Below are 17,174 nucleotides of genomic sequence, written 5' to 3'. Positions count from 1 at the left end.
TGATTAGCAAATCTATTTGAAAAACTAAGGTAGGTTAAATTTAGAGAATGCACAATTTTCTCTTATATTGAAATTGTTTGAAGAATATATGAAATTAGGTTTTTAATATTTTGAAATATTAAATTTTGAAAAATGAAATATTTTCCGAATCTCAAACTATTTGCCTGATCTATATGAGATACATAATCTTATGTGCAAAAATGTTATGGTAAATCAGATAATATATGCTATTAGATTTTTAGTTCAATTTTTTTGAATTATCTGTCGGCTCTAAATAAATAATTATTCATAGAATGCATAATTTTCTTAAGTGCAGAAATGTGCTGATGAATCAAGAAATATATGCATTTAGATTTTCAATTAATTTTTTTTAAATTATTACTCTGCTCTCGACCTATTTGCTTAACTATGGCTTGCTAGAGATATAATTATTAAATGTATGTACTATGCATTATCTTATGTGTTATGGATGGTAACTAATAATTTTAAGACCACAGACAAAAATAATAACATAATTGCTCTGAGTTTTTAAGAATTAGGGTCTTTGTTGACCTATTAATTTTAAATTTTAAAAATTAGACAACGTAGAAAGGCCCACTTTTGAAAAAAAAAATGCACTAAAGTGTGTTGGCAATTTTTTTCAAAAGTGTTCGCATTTGGATTATCCTAATATTTTTCATATTATGTTAAAACGTGCTGCGCTAATATATCAAGAAAAGCTTGCAACGAGTTTTTTAATTAATTTCTTGCAAATTATCTCCCGACTCTCCTACTATTTGCTTCATATTCTTTCATCGCACAGTTATTTCCCCGAGCGCGTAATTCTTCCCCTGGCCCGGACCGCAATTGCGCCGCGGAGGGTAGGTCGCCTCTCGGTCAGTAGAGTTCCCTGCCCATGGCTTATCGAGCGCCATCGCCGATCGTAAAAATAAATGACCAGCATAGTTTTCTTATGAAACCGACCGACTACCCGCAGAGTGGTGGTGTACGGACTGATTTTTTTATGTAAATCAGTGACCCATATATTGCGAATATATATAAACTCGACTTTGACGCTAGAAGTCAAACGGCGCAGATTGCAAATCATAGGTTTTTATAGAGCTACGGACAGTTGCATCGGGGTTAAAAGCTTCGTGACACATTTGTCAGTATCGCTGGTTGCTTGTGATTTATTCATATTGTATATGTATATATATTGAATTGAATCTAGCGTAATCTCTATACCGTAGGTAGCAAAATCGATTTCTAGTGAATACTCGTTATACGTCGAGTTCAAATAACTGACCCTAAATGTGCAAAATGCAAATTTACACTTCAATAGATTATTAGATGCATTAAACGGTTGCAGATTAGGTACATTGAATAACAGCAATTGATTCGATATATATATATATATATATATATATAGAGTGTAATTTAATTTACATAGGAGAAACAAGCCAGAACTTAATTAAACGTTTACAACAACATAAAAACAATTCAAAAAGTTCGAGACAATTTAAAACTATGCTTGCGGACCATATTTATACTTTAAAACACAATATGGACTTTTCTAACCGACTATATATATATATATATATATATATATATACATACATATATATATATATATATATTATACATAAATAGGGTATCCCAGAACTCAACATCAAGCCAGAATATATGATAGTAATGATCATAAACTGTCTTGAAAAATTTATGGAAAAAATATCTCACGTAGTTTGAAAATTATGAGCTTTCAAGTGGCTCAACCTAGAACTTTGAAAAAAATGGTGACTTTTATTTGATTATTGTCGTTAACTTGTATTAATTTTGTTTATCTAAGCTTTGGATTCGTAATGGTAAAAAATATTTCTAAGACCACAGACAAAAATAATGACACAATTGACCCAAGTCTTCAATAATTAATGCTTTTTGTAGGCCTAAGAATTAAAATTTTCTTTAAAAAAATACATACTAAAATATGTTGGCAAGTTTTTTGAAAAGTTGACGCATTTTGTTTATCCTAATATTTTACATAATATATTTACATGTGGGTATATATGAGAAAAAAATATGCAGGATATAAATACTGGCTTAGGGATAACATATTATGTCTAGTTGACCTTCTACATTTTGTGAGAAGTAGTAGACAAATGATCTTCTCTGTGACAATATTATTTTGTGAGATTTCGGAGTATTATACAATACCTCACAATTTTAAAAAAATCTAACAATATTTTATTTTGGAAATAGTAACCATTTAATTTATCAAACAATTTTTATTATAAATTATTCAATAATGATAAAATTGAATATTAAAATGATTTATTATCTTATTCTACTTATTATAATCATTATGTATTAACTTTTTTTTCAATAATTTGAAATAGTTTTCTGGATAAATCCAAGCAGAATCTTTAGTATCAGATCGCAAATGTGGAAACCCATATATTATCCAGAGACCTTTTCTGTCGTTTTTTCCTCCTGTGACATCACATGATAAATTTAACTAATAAACCAGACTTTGTTCAATATCAGAAATTTATTACGTCTTTTTCATTACTTTAACGTCAGATTATAAAGAGTAATAGCTACTATTTGTATCTAGGAAACTCATAAAGATTCAGAGTTTGAGATTACTTCAGAGTGATTTTCAATATATCTTTGGCCATCAATCTAATTTTTTTTGCGATTTTTTTATAATTTTCTTAATATCTATCCATTGATAAAGGTTCAAGCTATTCCTCAATGAAATAATATTTATCGTATCTATTTTTAGGAAACTTGTATTGATATATTTACACATGTTTCTGTTCCTTCATGATTCGATATTGTAGGTATCTCGAAACCTTTGATTAAATATTGACATGGTCTATATGTGAGTACATGAATTCATTATGAGCTTGTGTAGTATCGAAAAACATCGGTGTTTCTGTTTATTAGATAATTGGCAAAGATCTATTTTTTTACTATATCTGCCATACAAGATTCAGAGGAAACTATAAGGCCGTAATAAGGCGGACCACAAATTGATTTATTTTGTTCAGTGCTAAACTTTTATGTTATCAACCTCATGGTTATCTGTAAAAAGATTACATTAAAACATAATTCATTTGTTTAACAAATTCCATTATCATTTGCACTAAAAATAAAAGTTTTGTGCAAATGATATGACAAAAAAACTGTCCTTTATCCTTGCCTATATTTCCCCAAGATGTATTCCACTTTCCGCCCATTATTCGGAGATCGAGGCATTCTCCAAACACAATAGTCGCTATTTAAAAAGTTTCCTTTCACGAATCTATATCTGTGTAAATAAAAACTTTTTCTATATTCCTTCTTCCCGATTTTTTCCCTTTATCGAATTCACCATTAAAACTCTGTATCATTTCAAGCAGACACGTTATTAGTTTATCTGAAGTCCTTGGTAATTTGGTTTTTCCTTTGAAAGGGACCTTGTTCGTATGTGCGTGAAAGAGATTCATCATTTGCCACAAAACAAACATTGAGTTCCGATGAAAAGTTTGGTGGAAAATTCTGTACGAAAATAGTTAACAAGTTGTTGCTCGGATATTGGATTTCTATAGTTGGGAGTTGACGTACCAGTAATCCTAGAATGTAAGAGGATTTAAAACAAAAATACAAATTTATTTATGTATTTAATTATTATTTATTTATAAACAAACAGTTATCAATTATTTATTTTATTCCATGCTTATTCAAAATAAAGCGCTGTTCATTAATCACGTGATTCATTTTTAACTTTCCGTAGGGCAAGTTATAGTAATCGCAAAAAAATCGAAAATTTAAATTGTTTTATATCTTTACGTTTCAAAGCCTTCTAAACATTTTGGCATACCTTAGAAAAAATGGACGTATAAGTGTGTATATGTGTGTGTGTGTGCGTGTATGTGTGTGTGCGGATACAAATTTTCGGGAACACGGATGAAGCGTTTTGAATAATTTAATTCGTATTGATAAGGAGACGTGCTGATTAGTTTTTGGCGAAGGCAGGTCTAGCCGTTCCGAAAATATGTGGCAAAAAATGCCAAAAATGGTAACTCAGAGTTTAAAAGAACGGAGCGTCCGATTCTATTAACAAGATAAAAAACTGATCAAATTTTCATGAAGGCAGGTATAGCGGTTTCGGAGATCTAGTAAAAAAAGTAAAAAAAAAGCCATTTGGCGGTCAAAAATGATCATCAGACAATGCACATCAAATTAGCAGTTTTTATAGAGATTTCAATAATAAGTGTACATTTTGTTTACATTTCTACGGGTTCCGTACCAATTTTTATCCGTTAGACAGCGACGCGGCACTTATGCGCTTCGATATTTTGTCTCTATGCAGTTAAAGCAGTACGGCTGCTTTGAAAAAAAGTTCAGAATTTCCAGAATATTTCAAAATAAATTTTTCTTCAAAAAGTCTTTTAATTTTCAAAAAAAGTAAATTTTTGTCAAAAATTTTTAGTTTCTCAAAAATCTATTTTTTTTCAGAGTAAATTTTTTTCAAAAATGTTAATCTTTCAAAAAAAAATAATTTTTGGTATGGGAAGTTCCAGCAATTTGCCTTTAGGCACGATGCCATGCGCCCCACTAGTTTAAAATCAATATTGAATTGAACAAGAATTTAGTTAACTTGGTGGAACTCATGTGCAGTTCTTAAAATAGAAATAGTTCCTAGTTGAAACTTTAATTCATCACAGATGCAAATTTAAAACATGACAATAAGTGGAAATCGGTTTAGTTATAAATATGGTAATTGGATAAAACAAAAACACTCCAATTCAGTACATCTTTACTAGACAATATCTCTCGAATAAAATACAAGTCGGATTCTATTCGTGTTCCAAATGTAATTACATTAAAATAAGTATAGGTAAGAATTGCAGAAAGGAAATCTGATCTGAAACGTTGAAATTTCCAATAATTGAATTTTATCAGCTTCTCAGTTTCTTTTACACTTTTCTCTTTATGTATTATAAATATATTACATGTTCGTATTGATACAAAATAAACCTGAATTGATTAAATATACACACACATGTGTGTATATTTATATTTTAGGCAAAATGCTAATGACAGTAATTACTTTAGATTTATAGTCAAACAAATGTTTCACTAATCTATGATTTATGTTATGTCATTATCAATATGTAACATAAATTTATTTGTTCCCGATAAAACAAAAACGAATGAAATCATATTTGGTCGCTATCGAATTAATTGCTTTTTATCTTTGTAATATATTAAGGCTATAAATTAAAATATAGTAGAAATATTTGCACCATTTATATGAATCCATTCAAAATATCTTCCAAAAATTCTTTTAAAAATTATTACAAAATATTTTTTGGTTAGAGCACAGTATTATACGGTCTATAATTGCAGATTTTTTGTTGTATTTCTAACGTGTTGTAAATGAAATTTTTGACAAAAACGAATAAGATCATATCATATTATCGTTTTAAACTGTATCGTAATTAACACGTTAATTGCCATTATAATTGTTCGGACGTATTTTCGTTTTAGTATATTGGCCATGAAGGTGACAACCTTCAGGGCATTATGTTTTACACGGAAGGGTTGCTACCCCTGGTAGAGGGGTTGGCTGAGTGTTTTAATTGAACTAGTTGTTCACTTCTAAAAGTAAAGTCCGCGAAACAACATGTCTAATAAATAACCAATAAATGTATCTTTTTTCATTATAACTTAGCAACAAATCAGTGATTGTAATTAGAACTGCAACAAATACATAATATACAAACAAATCAGTGTTTAATACAGTCCACAGCTGCAAGGGTTAAATTATAACCAAAAAACCTGAGTTATCGAAGGAAAGTTTTAATAAATTTCATAATTACGTGGCGGTATACAATAATATTAGAAAAATTTTCATGTAAGCCATGGTAATTTTATTAGATAATTTAGTTAAAATTGTAACAAGAAAACGTAATGTATCAAAGAAGTTTTTTTGTCAATGTTCCTGAAAAGGCACTATTTTTTATATCAATATATGCCATGGCTTTATATCAATATAAGCCAACTTTTTTCTCGCCTTACCAAATCGCTTCTGTGACCTATATGTTTATTGTATTCAATATTTTTCATCCCTCTAAAAATATTTTCTTACCCATATTTATTATTGTAAAAACGATAAAAATATCTACTATTTTTTACATTTCAGATGGTGAAAATGATGTTGACTGTGGTCGTCGTATTTACCGTATGCTGGATGCCGTTTAATATTTTAATGGTGAATATTACTGAACCCAAAACAAATTTCCCTTCCTATAACCTTTTTCTAAAATGGTCTTAAGGAGTGGAAGTTATGATTTTTTCTCTTTATTATTTGAACAGGTAAAACTGTTTTTGCTTTGATCTCTCCTTTGTAAAGTTGTTTGTCGTTTATCCAAGTCGGGGAGGATTCGGCAAGCCTTTCTTTTTATGACCCAAGAATCGTATATAATGACCGGTCAATAAATCGCTTGGTATCGATTTATTTGCTCTTAAATGAAACATGATTGCTTTTATGTTCAATTTTGATTCCTTGGTGCTATTTTCGGTGTTTTTTATTAGATAAATATTAATAGAAATATTAATTGGTTAAAAGTAAAATTATTGTTTAAAATTTCATTTCATGGTTCAAAGGTTCATTATAAAAATTTTGTCCGAAGCTTATCACGACACATTTACACTCACTTTTCTATTATATTTTTTTTTCTAATATTTTTTTGTTATTCTATTGCATTTGTATTTTACATTTAATAATCTGTTCAACAATAACATGTATCTGAACATTTTTGTTCAGCAGATATTATAAATAAATTATTTATATCTGTGATCGTTTGCCGTGAATTGCATTGAAAACGGAAATTATTAATTGGAATGCAAAATTAGATTTTTCAATTCCTTGTTTTATATCGATGCATTTTTTAATTATATTTTTCAATTCTTCGTTACAACTAATGTAATATTAACCTTTTCAATATTTTTCTCAAAGCGACTTATAAAATAACGTAATATAATATTAAATCTCATGTTTGTCAATATTTTTTCAAAAATGAGAGGAAAAAATAATGAAATTTAATATTTAAATAATTTATTATTAATTAATAGATAATAGCATTAATAGTTTACCAAGAACATTTATTGATTATATTTGTAGTAACATAGCTTACTTGTTACATATTTAGGAGCAGTTAGAAGTAATTTCATAAAATTGATTCTTATAGATATTTATAATTCAAAATTTACACAATGTTTTTTTATAAATTATTAATAGAAAATATAATTAACATTTTTATTAAATATTTAGTTACATCTTAGGTAAATTATATATTTTTGCCATCTAGATGTTTAATCTCAAGTATCTGGAAAGTTTATTTTAAAATAGTTCAAGAATATAATACCATTTGCCTAAAGTTCGTGAATGTGGGGTCAATAGTGATATTGTTGGGTGAATATTATAATATTCAGCCCAGCTTCAGCAACGATCTAACCACGATTTGTTTCTACTGGGTTTGATATTAAATAATCAATATAATAATAATCAATAGTAGTCTGTCTGAAGTCAGGTCCATGGTAAAAGAGGACCAAAATTTAATGATTCCTTTTCCTTTCCTTGTTTGTTATTAACTTTACCATTTTATAATCATTAGTTACTTTTTTGTTCACTTATATGTATTCCTTTTTCAAACTGTTGCTTCCATGCTTCTTGATCCTGTGTTTCGGCTTCCAGTTTCCTGTACTTTTCCTTGTTCCGTAAGTCGTCAATCATCTGCATTCTTCTTCCTTCCATTTCTCCATTGTGCTTTCCATTTCTTGTATTCCTTCCATTTTACCTTCGACGAAGTCATGTAGGATGCACTTTTTCTACAGAATAGGCCTGATTCAGTTTTCTTTTCTTTTCATAATCATGCTCAATAGTCTTTATTTCTTTCACTCCTCCAGCAATTTTTAATTTATTACCTCATTTCGATATATCATTAATTTTATTATCACTTAATATAATTTTAACACATGAATTTCGATTATTTTTTTTTGGCATCAAGGATCCTTTGGAGTACACATAAATCATTTGGGTAATCACCCATCTAGATGATATGAACTAATATTATTTGCTCCATACAAATTTTTAGGCACAAATATGTAAGGTCTCATATTAAAATATAACATAATTGATTTTTCCTCTAGGTGATATGGACAAACGACGAATCCCTCGGAGGTTGGCCTCCCCTGCCGTACGTGTGGTTTTCCTTCCATTGGCTAGCGATGTCGCATTCGTGCTACAACCCAATAATCTATTGTTACATGAACGCACGTTTCCGCGACGGATTCGCAATCCTGCTGAGTCCAGTGCCGTGCATCGGCAAGCTGTTCAGGGGGCGCAGGCGGACGGGCACCGAAAACGGGGGCACCATTGGCGGAGGCACGTCCGCCAGCATGGGGGACCATAGATATGGACATCCGATGTTTGGTGAGTCTTTTTCATATTGGTTCGAGGGTAACATCTGGGTGCATTATTGTTTTTAGATTGTTTAGCAACGTGGGATTTATTGGTCTGTATAATAAAATGTAGAGACATCCTTTCGGAGTTGGTATTAACTTACCAAAAGAGGAGTCTGTTTTAGTAAGGTGACCATACTCCCGGATTGGCCGGGACGGTACCGGTTTTCCACATTGTGTCCCGGATTATTTTAAAGCAGATTTATACCGCATTTATATCTTTTGTCTCGGATTATCCCCGGTTTTTCAAAAATTAACAGATACATTAACAAAAATTATTAAAACAAACGAACAAATGCTAATTTTTGCAAAATATTTATGAATAGAATTGAATATAATATTACACAAGGCTCAAAAGCACGAAAAACATATTGATCCTTATAAGATATAATATCATAGATGAAAAAGTATGACATGTAATCGATTAATAAAGTTCTCACTAAAAATCCGCAATTTTTATAAAAAAAAGATTTATATAAGAAAACTGCTATTATATATCCCCCGTCCCGGATTGGCATAACTAAAAATTGCCGTCCTAGTTTTAACTTAGATAAATATGGTCACCTTAGTTTTAGGTTGTTTAGCAACATGGCATTTATTTGCCTATATAACAGAATGTAGATGCTTCCAATAAGAGGTATTACAAACTTCCCAAAAGTGAAGTTTGTTTTCACCAGAAAATCCGTTTTGCTGATTTTAAGTTTTCTCGCAGTTTAAGGTCATTCTGAATCGTTCAAGACTGAAATTGAAAAATTCATAACTGCAAGCCAAAATCTGACCTTTCGTCAGCGTTTTCAAAAACAGCTTTACCAGTTTCCAAATTTCTTCCAAAAATTCAAAGGTCAATTCATGAAAATTGTAAAGAACTCGAGTTGATTAATTTTTGGCAAAAGATCCCTAAAGATCATACTTGGTAAAAGATCCAATTTGGTAAAGATAGTTTAGACCAAATTATTGAATAATTTTTTTGGTGATTTTAATAACACCTCGTTTGATAATAGTGTTCATGGTTTAAAACAGCAGTCGGAGAACTTTTTTAATCATTACCCCTTTTTTTGTTCAATTTGATATTACCTCCATGGCGAAAAAAAGTTACCACATATACTACGTAGCAAATACAGTGAATATCAATTAAAAATACATATTTTTTATCCGAAAACAATTCATTTTCACCCCATTTGGGGTAATTTAACCCGGTTCCTCGATCACTGGTCTAATATATATTACTGTATTCATATAAGTGAATTGCAATAACTTTCTTTTTAGCATTTTCCAATTCAAAAATATGCAAAGCTATGAATAAGGTTCAGTATTCGTTCTTACAATTAAAGTTTTATAATTGATCTAGTAATTTTTAATATATATTAAATTTATGCGAAGCATCTAAATCAATTTTAATGCATAAATCATTCTGCATCTTCCATAAGTTTTTAGAAAACTTTTCACTAACTAAATTAAAACTTACTATGATGATCAAGATGCGCGCTCTGATTTTGAATATTTATGAATTTCGTCTGCTTAATAAAGAAAACGGATTTTTCAAATTTGTTGCGTCAATTTCTTGGAAGTTTGGAAATTTATTAATTAATAAAATCAATAGTTTCTAATTATAATTTTAAAACGTGCCTTTAGACTTTCTAACGAAGGCTATTATTGATCAAACTGTATTTACGAAACTTTAATTGGATTCTTTGACATTCTTATAAGTTTAATTGCAATTGCATTTCTAGTGATGATTAAAAGTAAATCTATCGCGCTGTAGCAATTGAATTTTATTTTCCAACATTTTTTCGAACAGTAATTGCAACAAAAATAAGACAAAATGATAATATCATATAATTTTCCAAAAATAAACACTATAAAAGCATTTCACATTTTAGATATTTCTCAGTAATTTTAAATAATATATTTCTAACCACAATATTTAAAACTTTTACTAAAACTCTTTTCTAATTATGCTTGCACATTTATAATCGATTAAGAATTTGAAATACGCTTTATTTTTAGACTTACATAGTAGGCGATATAATTACGAATAATAAAACTTTGTAAATTACTCCTTATCGCATTTATATAGTATAATTTCATAAACGTGCTCATTAACATGAAAAGCTTAACTTTATTTCTTGATTTAATTGCAGACTTATGTAACTTTCTAGAAATGAAGTAATATAAAACTTAATCAATTAAAACAAATCTGTACTTTGTTTCAAAAAGAAATAAAATATAAATATAACTGTATAATTAATTGAAGCCATGAATTGTGATATGAGGTACATTATGCTTTAATTTTAGCAGAAAAATTGAACTTTGAAATTTCATTTAAAAAAAAATCTGTTTAGTATAAATAATAATGAAAACTTCTTTTTTTAACTTCCCGTAGGGCAAGTTATAATATTCGCAAAAAAATCGAAAATAATTTTTTTTATATATCTTTACATTTTAAAACCTTCTGAACATTTTGGCATATCTTAGAAAAAATGTATGTGTGTGTATGTATGTGTGTGTGCGTGTGTGTATGTGTGTGTGTTCGGATACAAATTTTCGTCGACTATTTCGAGAACACGGATGAAGCAATTTGAATAATTCAAAAAACATTCGATTCGTATTGATAAGAATACGTGCTGATTAGTTTTTGGCAAAGGTAGGTCTAGCCGTTCCGAAGATATGGGGCAAAAAGTGCCAAAAATGGTAACTCCGTTTTTAAGAGAACGGAGCGTTCGATTTGAATAATTCAGAAAACATTTTATTTCTATTGACTAAATGAAGAACTGTTTGAACTTTTGGAAAGGAAGGTGTAATGACTTCGGAGATATGGAGAAAAAATAAAAAAATGAGCCATTTGGCGGTCAAAAATGAGCATTAGACATATGCACATCACATTATCAGATATTTTATAGAGATTTTAACAATGAGTATAAATTTTGTATACATTCCTATGGGTTCCGTACCAATGTTTATCCGTTAGACGGCGACGCGGCACGTACGCGCTTGGATATTTCGTTTCTATGCAGTTAAAGCAGTACGATTGCTTTGAAAAAAAGTTCAGAATTTCCAAAATATTTCAAAATAAATTTTTCTTCAAAAAGTCTTTCTTTTTCAGAAAAAAAGTAAATTTTTGTCAAAAATTTATAGTTTCTCAAAAATCTAGTTTTTTCTAAGTAAATTTGTTTTAAAAATGCCATGCGCCCCATGCACTAGTATTCAACTTCTTTCATCGTTGAATAAAATAACTGATTTTTTTAAAATAAATAAAAAAAAGAAAGAAGGAAGGAATTGAGAAAGCTCTTAGTCCAGAAGTATAAAATTCATAATATACATATATACATGAATGCATATACAGATTCAGAAATCTTTTACCATTTTCCCCATAAAATCTCAATCCCAAAATTCGCTTATGAGAAAATTGTGAAAGGAGGATCTGTATTGAGTGCGAATACGAAAACGTTCTTTTTATCACCAAGAGTGTGTGAAAGATTTAATTCGTCTTTTTCGGCTTGCTTGACTGACTTTCTATTGAATATATGGTATCTATACAATTTTTTGGCATTTTGCCGGTTCAATTCATAAGCTTCTTGGGTCTGACCCTCATTCCTTTCATAAATATGGCACAAATATCCTAGAATTACTCGCTGATACATTGATACTCTATTTATTTTCAATATGTTCCATGTAATAGTTGACTACGAAATCAATATTTTTAAATATCGTTTTATGTATTTTTTTAAACAAACACCTTGGTTGAAAACAAAAATTAAATGAAAAATAAAACGTGTGCATTTTCTTTGGCATACCGAAAAATTTATTGGGGCACATTGGCTGGGCTAATTTCTTTTCAGACTTCTTGTTTTTAAACTCATTTCAAAGACTTGTTTTTTTAATTATGAATTGTTGATATTCAAATATTTGAAGAGTGTGTTTTTTTAAATATCAACAAAAGTAATGCCAAGTAAAATATTTGAAACAATTTTCACCCAGACCTGGGTCAATTCTGTACAGAATTATATCAAGTATGTTCAGCTTATGGTTATATTAGAATTATGAAAATATGTATAGGACATGTGATCGCTCAAAATCAGATGATGAAACGAAATTTATCATCAATCATTTGATATGTGACAGATGTATTTGTTGAACTGATCGATTATGTTGTTAAAACATAATCGAAATCTAAATATTGGAATCATATCAATATGAAGAATTTTGCAGACATCTCATTATTAGGTTTTTCATTAGACGAGGTCAGTTTGAAGAAGACTGAAGAAGAAGCTGCCCAAAGAAAATATGGAGGACCCTTAAAACTATAACTTTATGTGAACAGAATAGTAGAATCATTTGTTGAAGTAATTCTCTAAATATCAATGTAATATTTATCAGATAAATTTACATGTGTGTTTGAAAGTGTGTGTGTATGTATGCGAGTGAATGACATAAGCCAAATAGCTCATAAAATTGTCATGTATTCTGATTGCTATTGAAAATAAAATTAAAAGAAAAAAAGTTTTGGACGTTGAAAATCATACAGGCAGTGTTTTGGATATTTTATCCAATGTTTGACATGATTTCAAAATTATGCTCATAGATGTATGGAGGCTTAGTCCATATTAATACCAATTGTAGTCATAATAAATTTCATAAAATATTATTTATATTTCGTTTAGTTTATATATGATTAATATCCACGACACTATGTGTTGTCATACTGATCATTAATAAAACGTTATTGGTATTTTCTTATTTATAATAGAAAAGAAAGGTTTCAAGAATTATACATTTTTTGGCAAAAACTCCTAGAGAGAAACAAAAGCCGTGTCCGATCTGACACTTGAATTTATTTTTGTTTTTTTTCTGTGCTGTCAATATATGGGCCAATCTGTCCAGTAACATGTGATGCGTGTTGACAAGCCGCGATGCGTGTTGGCAACCCGCTACATCACTCCGCCCTAATGAAAAAGATTGTTTCGCATCTCTGACTGCCATTCTTGAACTTCCTTGTAAATTTCTTTTGGTTGAGATTGTGTGATAAATTGCCGTGTTGGCTTGTTGAGTTTGTTGATTGCTTACGTGGCCCTTCGCTGGTGAGTTAGCGGTTGAGTACATGTGGCCCTTCGCTGGTGAGTTAGCGGCTGAGTATATTTGACACTTCGCTGGTGAGTTAGCGGTTGATTGTATGTGGCCCTTCGCTGGTGAGTTAGCGGTTGATTGTATGTGGCCCTTCGCTGGTGAGTTAGCGGTTGAGTGTATGTGGCCCTTCGCTGGTGAGTTAGCGGTTGAGTGTATGTGGCGGTTGCCAAATTGTTTGCTCCCTGTCTGTTGCCATGGTGCTTATTATCGACTTATTTACCATGATAATAAGTGATTTATTGAGCACGTGTTGTTGTTGATCTTGAAGTGCGTGGTCGGAGTCTCGGTTGTATGCTTAGAATGCTCTTCGAATTATGGAAGTTGTGAGCCATTTATAATAATTATTTATATTTTTAAAAATTCTTTTCTTAATAATTCTTGAGACTTCAATTTATTTTTTTTTCTTGTGCTACTTCAAAATATGTCTTGATCTTCTTACCTTCTTGTATGTGTGTTGCTAGTTCACTCTCGGGGTCACCAAAATATGGAGGTGTAGTAGTCCTCCATATTAATACCAATATTATCCAAATTGTAGTAATAATAAATTCCATAAAATATTATTTATATTTCGTTTAGTTTATATATGATTAATATCCACGACACTATGTGTTGTCATACTGATCATTAATAAAACGTTATTGGTATTTTCTTATTTATAATAGAAAAGAAAGGTTTCAAGAATTATACATTTTTTGGCAAAAACTCCTAGAGAGAAACAAAAGCCGTGTCCGATCTGACACTTGAATTTATTTTTGTTTTTTTTCTGTGCTGTCAATATATGGGCCAATCTGTCCAGTAACATGTGATGCGTGTTGACAAGCCGCGATGCGTGTTGGCAACCCGCTACAGATGTATTTAGGAAATGCAAAAAAAGTTGAATAGACTGAATGAATACCATATCATTCTTATTTCTGTACTTCGTATTTTTGAATATTCAATTTTATTTTTGTTAAATTTATCACACGGCTGAAATTATATTAAAAACGCGTGTGAACCGTCGTCCGTGCTGTTTTGCATATATAATAAATAAAACCATTCATTCAAATAATTCAATTATCTTCCAACGTCATCAAACTGGAAAACTGTAAATGGATGCTAAAACCGTGCTTTTCACATTCCAATTAAATCAAACAAAGTTAATTCACATAAATTACTGAATTTCTAAACTATTATTTCAGGAGCTTTTACAAAAACACGTGACACGTAATCCCTCGTGACTTTTATGGCGGTAGAATAATCTGATTCTCGGGTCATAAAGGCAGCAATTTTTTATTTTACCGATGATTTCGTTTATTTATTTTTTCAAGATGACATAAAATCCTTCATTTGCCATAAAATCGTCATTGAGCGTTATTGTTCGCTACTAAAATGTTTACGACATTGTATTGACGGAGTAATAAAATCTACGTGTCGCGAATTAATGGAAGCATTTAATGATGAAGATTTGCTGTACTTTGGCAGACAAATATATATATATATATATATATATATATATATATATTAATAACAAAGCCAATTTATATTACTCAATATATATTAGTAATCAATATAGGATAGTCATGAAATACTTGATCTTCCTATTGTAATATACATACCCTGAATATTCACATTTGTTACTGAATTTATAAGCAGTAATAAAGCCCTTAAGTCGGGCATAACATCAATAAAAACCACGGATTTTTTAAACATTATTCAAAAATTCATACGGTTTGGCTATAGTTTTAGCCCTTCATTCATTAGGACTAAAATTTAATATATAAAATAAAATATGCACCAATAGTTTCAAAAATTACAAATGAAAAGTAAAAATTACTCACTATTTGTTTATCCAATATTCATATTTCCTTATTTCTATGTGTGATTATTTGGTCCCGGATTTGCTGGTTCGATTCTTGCCAAATCTCGACATCAGGCAGCATTGATGTAAACTTTCCATTTGAGGTTATAGATCTCAAATATGATCTCAAGTGAAAATCGCCTCTCGTAGGAATAGCTGCAAAAAAAAAATCATAAAATGTTAAACATATACTTCGAATATAGTTAATTAGTCATAATTGGATTAGACAACTACTGGGTTGCCATCCATTCGAAAAGCCATATAATGATGCCATTACAATTACTGGATGTCCTAGTATGACAGATTGTAATTAAAAATACAACAAAAAAATCATCACGACATTCGTAATAATAGTTCCATAATTCTAGATCATAGATTTTTTCATCAAATGCGACATAGTACTATATCATTTTTTCTATCATTCATTTTCCACTCATTGATCAATTACTTCCAATCCTCCACCGTCCTCCGAGGCATTCGTAATAATCGTTCAGACCTCTCATTGCCGCCCAGGTCTGGAGCAGGAGCACATCGGCCTCCGTCGAATGAACACCTGCAGCACGTACATCAGCGTCAAGCGGAAATCGTCGCCGGCTCGTTGCCACTGCTCCTTGCTAAACGGCGGCAACTCGACGCAGTTCTCTCCCATGATGGTCCAGACGCAGGTGATGGCTGCGCCAATCTCGCGGGCGAATTCGCTGAGACGACCAGGAACTCTTACGGGAAACGGCGCCTCTTACGAGAACAAACTAGAGGCGTTCTCCGAGGACCAGATCTAGAGGTGGTGAAAGAGGAGGATGAAAGTGACTTGGTGTATTGTCATTGTTGATGATGGGGTGATGTAGGATGATATAATTAACTGAAGGTAAGAATTTCTAGAAGCAAATTAATTTTTTTGGCATGTTATATAATAACTTACAAGCAAGATGTGATCGCGCTTTAAATTTTGTAACAATGACTAATAATTAAATGGAATTGAACACAGGTTCACAAAGTAGTTGTCGGTATTGGGTGTGTGCCGTTTAGGGTTTGTCGGTTTTCAAAAACCGGTTTTAAAAACCGGTTTTTTGGCGAAAATTATGTAATTCGAAAACCGTTTTTTTAGTGTAAAAAGTAGGTTTTTACTGTATAATTGGAAAGTGACAAATATAGCCAAATATAAAAGATAGATGAAAGCGTTTTGATTCTTGCAATCATATCGGTTCAATAGCATTTTATATCCTATAAGTCTGCAATGGTTTTCAGAAAGGTTTTGTATATATTAATTTCGATTTTTATACCAGAGTATATATTAATTTAAATCAGTGTGACTTCTTCCCGAAGAAGTAACTTTCTCTACTCAAACTTAAAAAAAGAGTTTTAAACTCTAGAAGCCACAAATTAAAGAACAAAAAACTTAAAATTATTATATCAGGCTTCAAAACCAATTAAGCATAATTTGGTCGCAAGTATGAGATTATTTTTTATTTCAGGAAATTTTGTGAGTAAACAAAAGATACGTCTAAGTAGCAATTTGATAGACGTTTTCAGTTTATCAAAATCATATTTTATTAAATAACAAAACAATTAGAATGTTTAGAATTAATTAATTAAAATTGCTTGGAACAGACAATACCCGAGTTTAGCTTAATTGTTTTTAAAATTAAAATTGATATTAACAAGTATGTATCAACATGTACCTAATATTTTTTTATATTTTTTAATTTAATGATTTTTTTTATTT

At 30.3% G+C, this 17,174-nt stretch overlaps 1 protein-coding gene across 1 annotated transcript in view; it reads left to right on the top strand.

The window, feature by feature from the left end:
- The window catches only part of LOC113382785 (RYamide receptor-like), a 69,148-nt gene that overhangs the window by 51,262 nt on the left and 712 nt on the right, over nucleotides 1-17,174 (top strand). Inside the window, exons 5-7 of the mRNA XM_026621015.1 lie at nucleotides 6,170-6,238; nucleotides 8,179-8,461; nucleotides 15,965-16,316. Coding sequence (XP_026476800.1) covers nucleotides 6,170-6,238; nucleotides 8,179-8,461; nucleotides 15,965-16,230 — 618 coding nt within the window. The 3' untranslated portion in view covers nucleotides 16,231-16,316. The remainder of the gene's footprint in view (nucleotides 1-6,169; nucleotides 6,239-8,178; nucleotides 8,462-15,964; nucleotides 16,317-17,174) is intronic.

The sequence above is a fragment of the Ctenocephalides felis genome, unplaced genomic scaffold (assembly GCF_003426905.1).
Source record: "Ctenocephalides felis isolate EL2017-DRISC unplaced genomic scaffold, ASM342690v1 CF-g0.4_SCAFFOLD_03570, whole genome shotgun sequence".
NCBI classification, from domain to species: Eukaryota; Metazoa; Arthropoda; class Insecta; order Siphonaptera; family Pulicidae; genus Ctenocephalides; species Ctenocephalides felis.
This window is presented reverse-complemented; position numbering and strand designations above follow the sequence as displayed.